The 15,765-nt window shown below is 41.8% G+C and overlaps 1 protein-coding gene across 1 annotated transcript in view; it reads right to left on the bottom strand.

The window, feature by feature from the left end:
• Positions 1-480: 480 nt before the first annotated feature.
• hcn1 (hyperpolarization activated cyclic nucleotide-gated potassium channel 1) overlaps positions 481-15,765 on the bottom strand; it is a gene marked incomplete at both ends in the record, with an annotated part of 59,957 nt that continues 44,672 nt past the window's right edge. The window contains 3 exons of the mRNA XM_079179676.1: positions 481-1,604; positions 8,256-8,420; positions 14,289-14,529. Of these exons, the coding sequence (XP_079035802.1) occupies positions 481-1,604; positions 8,256-8,420; positions 14,289-14,529 (1,530 nt within the window). The remainder of the gene's footprint in view (positions 1,605-8,255; positions 8,421-14,288; positions 14,530-15,765) is intronic.

Here is a 15,765-nt window from a genome sequence, read left to right on the forward strand (position 1 = left end):
AAGAAAATAAATAAAAAAAATAAACTTCATACATTGTATATAATTCTTTATATTTCTCAGAAAGGAAGACTCATGTTTATACTACAGCTTTTAAATTGCCATTGCCAAATATTCTAGTTGGATTTTACAGACACGGTCACATGCACGCACGCACACACTCTTACACACCCATACACACAGCGGTATATATACAGTATATATGTGTATATATATATATATACACATATACATATGTATATATATATATGGCGTAAAAGAAAAGAGAGATGTATCTGTATAATATACATTCTTAAGTTAAGGGAGACAATGTGTCTAAAATATAATACAAGGGATTGTATGTACAGGGTTTCTATGAGGTTATCTTAGAAGAAAATTGGAGAGAAACAAAAACGCTGAAGTTCCTCATCTTTATCTCTTTTGTTGTATCTCCACTTTTAAAAATGAATTGAAACTTTAAAAAATGAAAAGGGAAAAATGGGATCATAAATTTGATGCGAAACGCATTTTGTCTTGCTCAGTCTCTGTACTGCTCAGGACAGAATCTCTCCTAGATCCGGGGGATTCCCTGTGCTGGGTGGAGGATGATGATGATGATGATGCTGCTGCCGCCACCGCCGCCGCCGCCGCTGCTGCCGCCGCGGCCGAGCGCACCGGGGGCAAAGCTCCTGATGACATCTGCCGGAATAAATTGACTCGCTGGGGCACTGTGGTGCGGATGCCGCTCTGCAGACTCATTCCCTGGATCGCTGCCGCCGTCGGCACGATGGAGGCCAGAGAGTCTCCCGAGGCCGGGTGCACCCGGGGCCCCAGAGATGTGTCATGTGGCAATGACGGTTGGGAGGCCGATAAATGTCTGATGTCTCGACTCAAGCTGCCCAACTGCAGAGCCTGTGTGCTCTTGTGGATGTCGACCCGCTGCGGTGAAGGGACCTGCTGCTGCTGAGCCGACGGCTGCTGCTGCGCTGCGGAGGCTGCGGCCGCAGTCGACGCAGCGGGCTGCTGGGCGAGCTGCTGGGCGAGCTGCTGGGCGAGCTGCTGTGTGGAGAGGGACGGCTGAGTGATGGGCTGCTGGATGAGCGACAGCTGGGAGGCTGTGCGCGAGCCGTACTGGAAGCTCCGGTTAGCCAGAGGGGTCTGCACGGGCGGACTACACATAGCAGCAGTGAAGGAGCAGGGCGACATGATCGCTCCTTGCTGCTGGAGTGGGACCTGTGCGTTGATGGAGGATGAATTCAGGCTGCCGTGGGAAAGACTGGGAACAGAATAGACCCCCTGCACCGCAGCGGCGGCAGCGGCTGGCAGCATGCGGGCAGCAGAGGCATTGGCAATAGCTGAAGCACTGTAGGTCAGGGGAACAGAGGACTGCTGGAGCTGACTGGTGCCGAAGGCACTGGGGAAGGGAGGCTGGGCAGGTGAGTTAATGATGGAGTTTCCTGACATTGGCGTTGAGTTCATCCCGGTGACTGACTGCTTGCGGTCCACCATCATCACCATCTCCCTGTCCTGACGGATAATCTGCTTCAATATCTCGTTCTCCTGCGTGTTGAAAACGCCGGCGTTCAGATCCTTCTGGAACTTCTGCAGCAGCAAGGAGTTCTTCTTCCCTGTTGGGGTGCAGTCAGGAGAGGTGAGCACATACAGCAGTGGCAAACTCTGGTTGCCCTAAACCACAGGAAGAGGGCAAGATACAGGACAGTAGTAACAAAGATGCAGCTTGTATGTTTTAGTAAGAAAACACATTTGAAAGCGCATTTTGTATTTTTTTTTGTCACCACATCTTCAATAGAGGAGCTTCATCCACTAAATGTATGAATTCACTACTAATTTAAACTCTTTCAATCTTACAAGCTGCATCTTTTCACGTCCACTAACTTTTCTCACATTAAATATAACGTGTGAAGGACACTGAATGGTAATGACTATGGGAAATATACAGTTTGAGAGGAATGAAGGACACATAAGGAGACAAAGATTACTGAAAGTGTGACGTGATAGCGTAGACTATGAAGGTGCTGATGTGGACAATGAAACAGAAGAATACTGATGAGTTGTACCCACACATCACGTTACTGGACAGTATTTTGTCGAAGCAAAGACAATAAGTCTAAACTAAGAATATTAAAAGCCACGTTCTATTTAAATCACAATAACAACTCGGCTAAAACACACCACAAGGACAATTAGAATAACCTTTAAAAAAAAAAAAAAAAAAGTATAAACAAAGTGACAATAAAAACAAGCAAAGAAAACGACACAGATCTATTCCTAACACACTACCACAGTGGGTACAGATTGTGAATATAATTATACATTAATTACATTTATGGAAAACTAAACTTTACTCATCTCACCACAGAATGCCACGTTATCTTGCATGGAATTGACTGAAGATTTAGATTATTTTTCACAAATAAAAATGTTCAAAATACTTTTTTTTTTATACTTTAGTATAAATAATAATAATAATAAAACATTTCCCTTAATAATACAGTAAAAAAATATTTTAAAAGTACTTAATTTCTGCTCTGTAAAGGCCATCTTGTGCCCACATGCCTGGAAATCTTTCCCAGCCAGTCACAAATCACAGGCCGAGATAATAAAAACTTGACAGGTGGCTTCTTTAAACACCGACCACTTTTGGGGGCTTTGGGAGCAACTCTGTGGTAAAATGGTAAAGCATGAAGGATGTCTTGAAACTGGTCTTTTGTAGAAAGAATTGCCACATTTGACAATGATACTAATACATATTTAACATCTTTACTTTGAATGACTGTGTCCAAATGTGTTTAGAGGATGTTTTTCCTGTAATTACTGCTGACCTTGTGTATCGACAGGCTGTGAAGCGTTATTTGTCAGTAAAGAAGACACAGTTGACTTTTAGCGTGCTGAAGGCTTTAGCCACAGTCCATCAATCGTTAAGCCCCGTCCTTGAGGGCAGAAGATTTCTGCACCGAGTTTACAGTTGAGCAGCATTTGCTGGACGGCTTTCTCTGCTCAAGGCTGCCAACAAGCAGCCGTGCATTCGGCTATCAGACAGGATTGATGTTATGTTTTGCAGCCATTGAACAGCCACTGTGGGTTCGGGTTGAAGGCTAAAACTAGCATCACGTACTGACTATGACACTACTGTTCACTTACAAGGCTGCTGTCATTGCATTTTTAAAGGCGGCGCAGTTAAACTCTGTAGATTGGAAGGACAACACATATTTATTATTCCTGCAAAAAATAGAACCTGTGAAGTTCTGACTGTTTGCTGGCAGTCAGACAAAAGGGCTTCTGTTAGGATTTCAGGGCAACAAGCGTCCGTCTCTTCCCGCTGCCCCTTTCTTCTTATTTCTCTCCTCCTCTAATCTCTCTTTGACATGTTATCCTGTTCTCTTCCAGTCAAAGGTGTGCAAAAGATGAATGGACACTTATCAAAGCAATATAACGGAGGTTTAGAGCTAAGTCAGCTATTTTAAGAAGATAATTATTTCATTTCAGGTCTTCTCCAGAAAGCTGCTATTTCATACGCTACATTATAGCTCCAGCAACAGAGAGAACATTATCCGAATGGCTGAGGAAGTCTATTGTGCCTTGGTAGAATAGGTTTATAGGCACTTTAAAAATATTCTAAGTCAAGGTAAACTTTAATGCATTTCATTTTTTTGCAGCCCTGAACTAAAGAACGTGACTAACTAACCCGCTGCCAGGCTGGACACATTCTAGCGCTGCTTAAACTACATCACGGTAAATGTCAGAGTCCTTCTGTGGAATATATACACACAGACCGAGTTTGATTTGTACCTAATAAACACCTTATTGTTATAAAAAAACACTGGCCTGCTCTGACCGTTAAAATATATTTGTTACAGTGCAAATGTCTACAGACAGATCTCATAATAAACACTAGAATAGACACTTTAAACTTGTACTGTATATTTTCTAATTTCCAAAATATCCTGGACAGCTTTCCCAGTGAATGCCAGAACTCACTTATGAGCATGTCTGCAAAATGCACTTAACCTGATCTATAAAGTGACTTTGAAACACTATCAGAAGATTGAAAAAATAAAATAAAAAAAATGGTATCCTTAGAAATCAAAATGAAAACAAACAAACAAAAACATAAACAAAACATTAACATCACTCATGGGTAAAGAAATGTTTCTTTTTTTTTTTTTACATACAAAACTTTGAAACAGAAAATGTATCAGCTATGGGTCAAGTCACCATTTGAGAATAATATAATTACAGTATTGTGTTAGCAATTCTTCTTTTCTGGCACAATGGAACCAGTGATAGTAGATCAATATACAAACATCAGCAATCAATATGATTTAGAAAAATAATTATAAGTAATTAACCCATATCTGACAACAAAAACATAATTGTGTAAAAACTAACTAACACGCCAAACAAACAGATAAAAACAAGCAGAACACAAACATCATAATGTCCACAAACATCATATAAATAATGAAGGCGTTATTTGTTAAAAACTAAAATACACACATTTTGTGATGCATTCAAGGCTTTCTATAGAGACATTTTTCATTCTGACTCTTAATGCAATTTGATAAATAATTTGTGATAAATTGTTCTTTGATGAGTCACTGCAGGGAATGTTTTTGCTTTTTGTTGAGGGTTATTGATAGAACTTATTTTAGAGAGGATATGTGTTGTAAATGTGTGTGATTTAATGGATTAAATAAACTTTTGCCCTCCACATGTAGTCAAGATGACATTACTGTACCTCTGTCCAAATACTTTCCTTTGTTTAGTATCAGAAAAGTTAAAATTTTCCCTCAAATCATTTACACAAAAGACATAATTCATATTTCAAGCCAGACAATCAGAAACAAACGTTTTTATTATATTGGTGAAAACATGAATAAATCATGAAATGGGATTTCTGCATGTAACAAAAGGTGTGTGTGGCGTTGCATTAGTAAAGATTTTACTAATCTGCAGACATGAGTTTGTTTGTGAATTCACTTTGAACAAAAGGTTCAAAGAATAAATACAAATGTCACACCAATAGAGCGGAGCATGTGGTCATAATCCAGTTAATTATTCTGTGAAAATCTCTTACAAAAATAAACATGGCATGTAACACTGAATGAGTTATCTTTTGTTTCATTGATTGTCTTAGTTGTTGACATTTTGAATGTGTCCATCAAAACATCTGCAGGACTGGTGTGGGTGACTTGACTTATGTGTCACTGATGCAGGAACTAAACAGATAATGCAAACCTCCAGCAAGAGGTCAAACTCTTGGAGGATGAATTTGAGACCGGATCCATTTAGCAAGCCTTTATAGGTCAATTTGTCCCTGTTCGAATATTGGAATTGGAATAAAGTGTTTACCTGATGCCTACTCGTCGGCCAGGACACTCTTGAAAACGAGATGTGCTCGTCTCAAGACGGACTCCTGGTCAAATAATTTTTAGATAAATAAAAGATAATGTCAAATGTGCAACACGTTATTGGTTTCAAAGCATGGTTACTTTTCTTTCCTTTTTAGAGCAAGACAAGCACGTAACCAAATGCAGTTCATATATATAGAAACGATACAACCAGCACGGATCATGACAGAGTATCTTCCCTCGTATGAGACAAAACCCCCTTCATGGTTAGTCTGAAAGGATGGGTCAAATCTATATCACTCTGAGCAGTGTCAGTCAGAGTGGGCAGCTTTTAGTTTGTAACGTTTGGTGTAAAGCTAACTCAGCTGGTCATAAAAAGGGCAAATGTAGATTTAGACTGTTGAGGCCAAAAGGCATGTTGTGAAGGGACTTCACTACAGGGCAAAATTAAGATTATTTTATTTTATGCTAGCCCGAAAAATAATGCAACCTTGTCTCCTGTGAATTACGTTCAAATGCAGCTTCTTCACAATGACTTATTGGTGTTATAATGTGAGAAGTAGGTGGACATTCGTGTAGCACGTGGGGAAGTGAGGGCGTTGGCTGCCGGAGTGGATTAAATAAAGCACAAAGCTCGAGACGGAGGTTTGTGTCCCGTACTAAAACGAAAAACCTGCGTGGTCATTTGAAAAAATGTAAACATGACCACGTTCTTTCTCTAAACTCTACCAAGTAGTTTCACTTGCATCAGTTGTCATGAGCAGACATTGCAGGATGAACACTGATGGTGAACATTTAGCTCGTTTGTTTGATTTAAATTTGCAGGTCAGTATGATTTAACAGACATTTTGATATAATCCGGTCATCCAGGCGCCATCATGTCCCCCCCTTAAAAACAGATTATATATACGAACGTAATTCTGAGGAGAAAAGGTTGTCTCAACAGTAACAGTGTTTTTTTTGACTGGCTCTGAACGGTCTTGTTCATAATCTGTTGCTCATTGCTTGTTGCTGACTTGCCTGACACTACAGTATTTCAATGTTGAGTCAACGCGAGGGTTGCAAAGCAATTCAATATTGACGTGCCTGTGTCCGGCAAAATAATACACAAATACAAAGCCATGACAAAGAGAAACAACAATAACAGATAGAGAAGTAGATACAGACTGCAAGCTTTAACCACTGATATGGGACAACGTTGGCACACTGCCACTATGCAAATTCAACTCTGGTTCTGTATTAAGGTGATATTGTTTTTCTGGTTAATGTAATTGGGAAACAAAGCACCAAACATTATGGCCTCTAGCGTTGGCGGCAGCCATAACAGTTTGCTTTTGTTTGTTTGATCATTTACGATGATGAGCTGCTCGGGTTGTCCGCATAGCAGCAATCATATCATTTTTAAAAGTGCTCTATTTTCACAAATTCCGGTTCTTCCTGCGTACGAAACAATACAGGCCATAAATTCATCATCAATTCTGTTATATTTCCGTGTTACAAAGGAGGAAGGTGGATCGAGGCATTGTATAAAACATAAACTATTTTATTTTATTCACCACCAGCAACCTGTTGCCTTACGAGCTAATATTCATTTACTTAGAGAGCATCCACCTGTTGTTGTAACAGGTGGATGTACACTCGTCAAACTTCTACACTCATGTCAGATATTCGTAGCACGCCAACATTAGGATTGCCACACGCATTGCAGCCATAATGTACAGACTCTACTGTAGCGCCTCAACTACAAAGAAAACCAAATTAAGAATCAAACACGTGCTATTCACACCTGCCTTTTTAAGGATTTGACAAATTGCCATTTCACTTTCTCATAAACAGGGGTTGGGTACCAGATCTTAAAATATGTGCAGTAGAATCTGAAGATATCAACACAAGATGGAAATAAGCCTCAAAGTATACTCGCTAAATCCTGCTTATCACTTAAACCTGACAGTGAAACGTGCGGTTTGATTATTGGCAACTTATTCATATATCAAAAGTAATATAGGAGAAAAATAATATTTCAAAAAATACATATTGCTAATGCAGCAAAACATAAGCGATGACAAAGACATACGTTCTACTGCTTCCGTTGTAGACAACACTTTCACATTATGTCTTAGTTCCAATTAAAGTATTAGAGCAGACTGAACACATTTCACTGAGGAGTTGGAAAACATAACGGTCAATGCAACCAATTATTGCCCTGTTTGTATTCCATACATGTGCCCCTTTTTTAACTGTAAGAAATATATGTGCGTCTGAACCATTATCACTTATTCTATTTCAACTCTAATCTGTCAGGGCCAGGTTCTTCTACCAATCAGACAGTGCATATAAGGAAGCATTGTTGACGAGGAGCTGAATGAATCCCTGATGTCACCTGGCCCTGCTCTTTGTTTTCTTTTTACGGGGTCTGGTTGATTTAGAGAACTCTGATATGGGGTGGGGTGCGGCTCATACCCAGGAGTGCAGATGAGTGGAAAGAGGGCCAGACACACATGCATGTGAGGTTAGCTTCCATCCACTCGCTGACATCCAGCGGGGGGGGGTCAACACCAAACCAACGAGGGGGCGAAGTGACTCCCTCCCGGACAGCGACATGCACTGCCTTCCAGTTAATCCAACCACAAAACTCGACTTTGGTTCTTTAGAAGGATTAATGCTGGTTACAACAAATTCTCTTTAATGTTATTTAAGACAAAGAAAGAGACGGAAGTAAAAAACAACAACAACAGAAAAAAAAACAAGATAGCATACAAAGTCATGCAGCACAAGATGGCAGACACAATGCTGTGATGAAGAAAGAAGGCAAACGAATACTGATAAAGACGAGACAACAAGGCACGATGACAGGCAAGAGATTCGACCAATCAGACAGGACAGGAATTAGATGTAGGCAGGTCTTACCGATGCGGTCCAATCGGTCGATGGCGACCGTTTCGAAAGCGCGTCGCATCATGGGGTACTCCTCCAGCACCTCATTGAAGTGATCGACAGAGAGGGAGAAGAGTCGACAGTAGGTGTCTGCACGCACGCTCGCCGTTCGTCTGCCCTTGGTGAGCAGACAGATCTCTGTGTGGCGGGAACACGGAGAGACAAGGGAGGACAGAGAGTGAGAACAGGGGAAAAAAAAATAAAAGAGTGCAGAGGGACGTAAAGGAAATCATCCCAGCAATTGCAGCGCAGATTACCATACAGATGAATCTCGAGTACAAAAGGGTCGAGGAGCAGAATGCGAATGCACATAGAAATGAGAAGCCCATCAGCGGTGCTGTCACCTGCATTATACTAAGATAATTCCTCATTCTGCAGAGAGATAATGGTCCCATAACACCACACAGTCGTCGGCTTTACAAAAAAATGAAAAGTCTGTGAGGCATCACACTGGATGCATCCGTTCTCTCAAATGTAATGGACAACTAAACGACGGCATGGTGAGGTAGCATTCCGGTTCGACCCCTGTAGTTTCCTACATGCAGAGGTGTGAAGAGAGAACACGTTGCTTTGTGTCAGGTTTAGATCAATAGAGCGACACATCAAAAACCCTGATGACCCTGCAGCTCCCGTCACACCAGATAATAACATAGCATACATCTCGTTTCTTATTTGTGTTTAACTATATTTACATGTTCACACTCAATACACCTGTCCGTAATACACACATATGAATGATTTGATTAAAGATCTCAATTAAATAATACAAAAAATATTCTAGTTGTCATTATCAGTGGAGAAAGAAGTACTCAGTGAGGTCGTTTAGCCCTGTGGTAATCAACCCCGGGGGCGTGCCCTTCCAAAGGGTCACATGATTAATGGGGCTGGAAATGCCATGTCAATTTGTATGCATTCAAAAAATGCATTGTTTTTGTGAAATATTGGATATTTGAGACATCTGAAACATGAGGGGGTCCAATTAGAAACTGATTTTCTCCGAGAGGTCACAATAACAGCAACTGGTGAATACAAATCTCAGATTTATGGAGTAAAAACGACACATTTTGCCTCTGAAATGTAGTGGAGTAGAAGTAAAGAAGTCGGATGAAGTGGAAATACTACTACGTAACGTACCTCAAAGTTGTAATTAAGTAGAGTGCTTGAGTAAATGTATAGTAGATTATAAATCAAGAGTCACATCTCTGACTAGAAATCACTTTCACTTAGTAGGACGCTTATTATTGCTTGTAGTCACTCAAGTACTAGAGAGCAATTGGACGATTGCATGAACTCATGTTAAAGGCGAATGTCATGCTGTTTGATACATTCTAAAGCAAAGGGACCGAAGAACAAAAATGACCAAAAGGTATGTTTTACTTCTGATATCAGTGTTCTCTCAGTGTTGTTAAAGACGTGCAAACCAATCTGAACTTCCTCACCTAACTAGCAGTAAATACATGAATACGTGTGCTAAAACCTGACATTCACATCGCCTTCTCTCCTCAGTGTCTTCATCAATCATTGACACAAGGCAGAAAGTCTATCCAGCCACCCCCCCCCATTCCTTCAGCCAACATCTCTTTATAAGCTTGTAAAACAAAAGCCGTCGCCTAAGCATCGACTTCCCTTAGCTTTCGTTCAACCACCGACACCGCTCAACCTCCACCCACATGTGCCCTTCTTTTCCAATCTACAGCACAACTTCCATCTTGATTAAATCGTTAAATGTTAACTTGTCGTGATGACTCGGGCTGTCATGAAAATAGAGCACAGAGCGTGTGCACAAGATGTGAGAGCAACACTCTCAAGCTGTGGGTGTAAATAAGGTGTTAGTGCTGTTATGGTGGGAAAGAAAAGCTCCCTTTAAGTGGTACCTCTGGTAACACGGGAAGATGCAAAAAAAAAGGAGACGGAGGGGGAGAAAGAAAAACCTTTGTCTCGTTAAATGTAATTTCACTAAGGGTGGAGAAACAGAGGCAGATACACAGGCAGGTAGCGAGGGGTTCGATTCCCGAGCCTGCATAGTTACATCCAGAGGTAAAAGTGCTGCCTGACAATGGGATATACGGTGAGAATTAATTGGCTGGTAGCTTGTTTTTTACCGTTTGGATAGAGCCCGGCTAGCTGTTTCCTCCTGCTTCTAGTCTTTATGCTAAACTAACAAGTTCTAGCTGCATATTCGGCGTACACACTTCAGAGTGGCATCAATCTTTCCATCGACCTTTACCAAGAAGGAGAATAAGCGTGTTCTAAACGTTTTATTGACGGTAAACACGTCAAATTTAACAATGATACAGTAAAAAATAACCTTTTTTTGGGTTTTTTAGGAGAAACTATGTAAACTGTGTGTAACACCGTCTACGACAAATTCTTAATTATTCGTGCCTCGTTGTAAAATCGTCAAACATAGGAAACATTTAGGTATTTCCCAGACATTACAATATCGGGACTCGAACCACAGGCCAATGTGGCGATGCCCTTCATGTTCCGCTTATTCATCAGTGAGACGGTCAATGTGCTAGCTAGCTCCGCTTTGATCCTGTTGTCAAGTAGCCACACATCCTCATAACTGAATGTTATAATGAAGCAGGCAACAGTGGGAGACAAAAACTATTTTGCTCCTCCTCCCAGTTTTCCTCTGTTGGAGCAGCGCTTTCCAACTGCACTAATGCATTTTGTCAGACTACAATGAACTCCAGCTGTGAGTGACTGTTTAGAGAACATGAACGTTGATAATCAGCTGACGGAGCGCAGGAAGAGTCTGTATTTTTAGACGGCGCTTATGTTCACTGTTTGAACACATGGTATATACGTTCATCGTACATCAAAATGTGCAGCTACACTCCAGCCATCTCTCAAAACACAAACATCCATGTGTGCATATTTGTGTATTTAGGTGGGACTCAACTAGTCAACCAGCATCTCTTACTCAACTACCTTTGATGACTACTCGATACATGTTTTAAGTACTTATACATTAACAGCCTTTAAGCACAACTTTTGTCTTTTGAAGGGAAACATTCTCTCTGTCACCTGAAAGACATTTGTCTGTGTACAATGTGTATTCCAAGGTGTGTGTGTGTGTGTGTGTGTGTGTGTGTAATGCATGGCCCTGTTAACGCTTCACATGATGCAGCTTGACACGTGTCCGTCACCTAGCAACAAATCATCACAGTTGACCCCAGGAGCATTTGTGGAAATTTGCCATTACTTCATGTGTGACATACTCCCATGGCAACCCCCCCCCCCACACACACCCTTCTCCTTCTCCTTAAACGGATGTGACCGAGGAGAGAGGGAGTCCCATGTGACTAAGACATTTAAGCCCAATAGGGAGTTCCATGCACTGTCTGTCTGTCAATGAGTACATTACACTCTACTAGTCCCTTTGCCTCACAGTGACTGCAGAGCTGTGTGCTACCAATATGTAATCCTATTCACAGAGGTCCAGGAGTGATTACTATGATACCTTCGCAGCACGCATTGACCGTCGCAGGGGGTGCTTTGTGACCTGCTGTCCTCGTAGATATCCTGCTCATTACTATGCTAATAGTTTCCTGTAGCTGGGCCTCGGTTTTGTTACTCGCTCTGCCTCCCTCTGTGTCCGTCTCAGTCCCCCCTTTACTGATTTCTCATTCTAGCCACGGTTCGGCCTGGTTGTAAGGGGGAGCGTGAATCCTCGGAGGAAAAGGGGGAAGAGTGAGGTGCCTGGTACAGCCAGCTGCTCCCGACTCTGGGCTCATCTACTAATGCCATGCGAGCGGGTGAGAATACCAGCTGGGCTGAAGGCAACAGCAGGTGGGCCGGCACGGACTGAACACGGCAAAAAGAACAGTGCGCCCTTCATTATTTGGACAGATGCAACACATATATTTTAATTAAAAGATTAAATGGGAACATGGACTGTATGTTCTCCGTGTTCTCTGTATGTTTTTTTTCTCTTTTCACTGAACGGATTTTAGATGCTGATGTTTCACCGAACATTCTCCTTCAGCTTCCTGCACTACTTACTGCACTTAAAGTATGAACTCCTTTGCATTCTGCTGAATCAATCTGGACTGTTATTTGTGAGTGTCTGCACACCAGACAGGAAGCACAACACAATTAGAGTTACATTTAATGGACTAAAAGGGTTTATCAATGAAGTGGGAAAATAATCTGCAGATTAATTGATATTAAAAAAATATCGTTAGTAGTAGTTACAGCTCTACATTGACGTATCAAGACTTCTGAAGTTGATTTGGTGAACTTGTTACTTGTAAGTCCAATATTATTCTTTCTTTCAGCAGTTTTTTGTTTTCTAGCACCTCCTGAGTGAAATACTAAATACTCCAACCGCTAACTGTTTGGTGCTGAGCAGGTAGCACACAGAGAGGTTTGTTTAGCTTTTTGGCAGGAAACGGCCAAAAACGCCGGCATGAGAGCTGTGAGAGTGAACCAAACGGTTGCGGCTGAAAAACTATAAACAATAAACTGAAACTCACTGTAAAGCTGTTGAGGGGAGCTGCAGATTCAAGTGATAACTAATCACAAGAGCCATCCCCGTTCACATTGTCACTGGATACACGTTTAGTATAAGAATATTGGTTGTAGCCGCTGTAAATTAATTATATGTAAGAGTCACCAGAGGGCCAGCAGGGGATACACAAGACTTTAGCTTCCTGGGTGTCACAAGGACATTATGCTCTGCAGTGCAAGCATAGTTGTTCCAACAAAGATCTTTAGAATTGAACTGATGATATGCGAGCGTCTAACCATCAAAGTATAGCATTGCCCACCACCGTTCAGTCGACTTAGAACTACCATTATTACTTTTCATCCTCTGACTGGAAGCAGTGGCCAGTTAAGCTGCTGCGGTTTCTTTGTTTTAATCTGAAGTTGTTTGATAAATGCCCTCCGCTCACTGCCATTACGATCCATTTGTCAGAGCCTTATTGGCTAAAGGTTTTATCCTGACATTTCAGCTTAGGTTCTTAATCAAGATCTTCTTGTTCTGTGCCACAATGATTCTTTAGCAGAATATCTCTTGAGCTGCAGCCGCAGAGGATTAAATGTTTGAACTGCACTGCAACTGCCACATATCTTACCGTATGACATGTCCACTCTATGCAGAAGTCAAAACGCACCCTCTCCTCTGGCAATCCCTTATATACTGTGACGTTTTGCACTCTTAGTGGCCTGACAACAATCCTCTGGTTTGAACAAGCTGGAAAAAAAGACGACTCAATTCTTTTTTTGATTCGCTGTCTTCCTCAGCTCGCCTGTGAGACATGAACGGCATGCAGCAAGACACACCAAAGCGAAGGTATTCTTAGACTCCTCAGCCTCCTTCCATAGTGGGGATGAACTCACCAGATAAAATATGCAAGATCCTCTAAAAAGGGAAACTTTACTTTGCTTTCACATTGACAAAATCCGCAGGCAGATATTGTCGTGTTTGAGTAAACAACGTGCAATGAAATTACATCTGACATTTAAAAAATTAATGATAACTGTAATGTTTTGCAGAGGGAATAAGACTCGTGCCAAGAGAAAGAGAGAGAGGAAGACAGAGAACAGAACAAGGGAATAGCTCATGATTTTACACTGGCTGCTCTTGTTAGTGCCAAGTATATGCAGCAGGAACTTATGGAGGGGGAGAATAGTACATGCATATGTGCGTATGTGAGGGTTAGGGTGGGGGAGGAACCTCTGTGTGTCCTAAGGGAAGCCTGATCCACGCTTTGGCCTACTCCAACAACCAGATGAGTGGTTACGTAACTGCAGAAGCTGACTAACGTCCAACACTGGTTAATGAGAATCTACATCTACAATAACTTAAAACAGCATCAAACGCAAGACCTCAGGCTAGAATCGTGTCTCAATATATTACCGTATGAACATACTGTGCGAATGCATTCGGGACTGGTTTTCTTGCATGGCAGTACCCACGTATACAATTAATGTATGTATCCTCATGTGTGAATAAAAGAGATGGATTTCCATTTGTCACGTTTTTGTTCTAACCTCCAAAGTAGGATCCGTCGGTCAGCTTCATCTCCTTGCTGAACTTGGTGATGACACTCGCAACGCCATGCTGAATGAAGTACATCTTCTTCCCGACAGTGCCCTCTCGGATTATGTAGTCGTTGGGTTGAAAGACCTCAAACTTCAACTTGCTCAGCATCCCCGTCACGAAGTTGGGGTCCGCGTTGGCAAACAACGGCATGGTGGCCACAAGCTTACGGCAATTGAAGTTGACAATTTCCTGGTGGAGAAAAAAGAAGACGAAACAATTGAGATCATGCCATGATAGTTTCCACCTACAACTTAAAAAAATGAGCATCAGTTGGGTCGTCTGACACACCACCACAAATCCTTCATTTCTGCTGCTTTTCTCTGCCGGCATAAATGATTTGGATGCGTATTGCTGCTTTATCCCTAATACTTCTAAAGCACTTCCCATCACTCCTGAGAAGAAACTTTTTGGCACACGAGACAGACCCTGATGAGTTTGCCCTCTGGTGCCGGCTGCCGGCCATCTCTCTGGTCTCATCCTGTCCCCTCAGACCCAGCAGGAGATTAGGAGCTTGTTGTCTTGTTTACCCATAAATCTTTGTTGCTGTGCAGACGGGAAGCCGTGGCACTTGGCATCTGCGTTGGTGTGTCGTTGACCCCCCGTGAGGGATAACTCTCCTCCAGTGACAACAGGACATTGACAGAGAGACAACCAATTTCTGTGACGCTCGCAAAGAGATGTAAGCTCAGCCTCAGATGCCGGTGTCAGCTAATGCCACGGGGCTGTGACCTCAATCATGCACTAGAACTAATGAATTAGATAGTAAGCAATTTTCATGCCCGGCCAGGAGTCTTCTTGGGGAAACAATCTTTGGCTATGCCTATTTAAAGATTTGTCTTATGGTGGAGAATAAGAGACGAGTGTGAAACAGAGGAAAGGAAACAGGGTGGGGGGGGGGAATAGAGAGAACAGTCTGACTGTTATGTTATATTTTTGCTCATTAATGACAAACTGCATGGATTTCACAGGGTTATATTTGAAATTCTTTGTGTTACTAGTCTGAAAATCGTTCACTTTTTATGGCAGAACAGTTTGTTTGCACAATTCTCTGTTGGTGCATTCATGGACATCAGCTGCTAAATAGCGAAACATTCAAAGCAATTTTTCCTTTTCTTTTACTTCATGTTTCGTTGTCTCTGTTGACCAGATTACAAGACCAGAGCTGATCAATTAAATGCTTTGTGGCAGCAAACAATGAACTCTTGGATGTTGGAGTGTCCCCAAAAGCAACACCAAGGAGAGTTTTTAAAGTGGTTTCTGCCCCACAGCTGCAATACAGCAGCCAACTGTTCACTGTGATGTATTACCTGGGTCAAACAGGTGTGAAGTCACTGCAGGTTGAATTACATAGTGAACTTAACGTATACAAACCAGTAAAAGGTTCTTGGAAAGATTTTATAGACACAGTAAAACTAAAATATAAAA

This window comes from Pholis gunnellus, assembly GCF_910591455.1.
Source record: "Pholis gunnellus genome assembly, chromosome: 18".
Taxonomy (NCBI): Eukaryota; Metazoa; Chordata; class Actinopteri; order Perciformes; family Pholidae; genus Pholis; species Pholis gunnellus.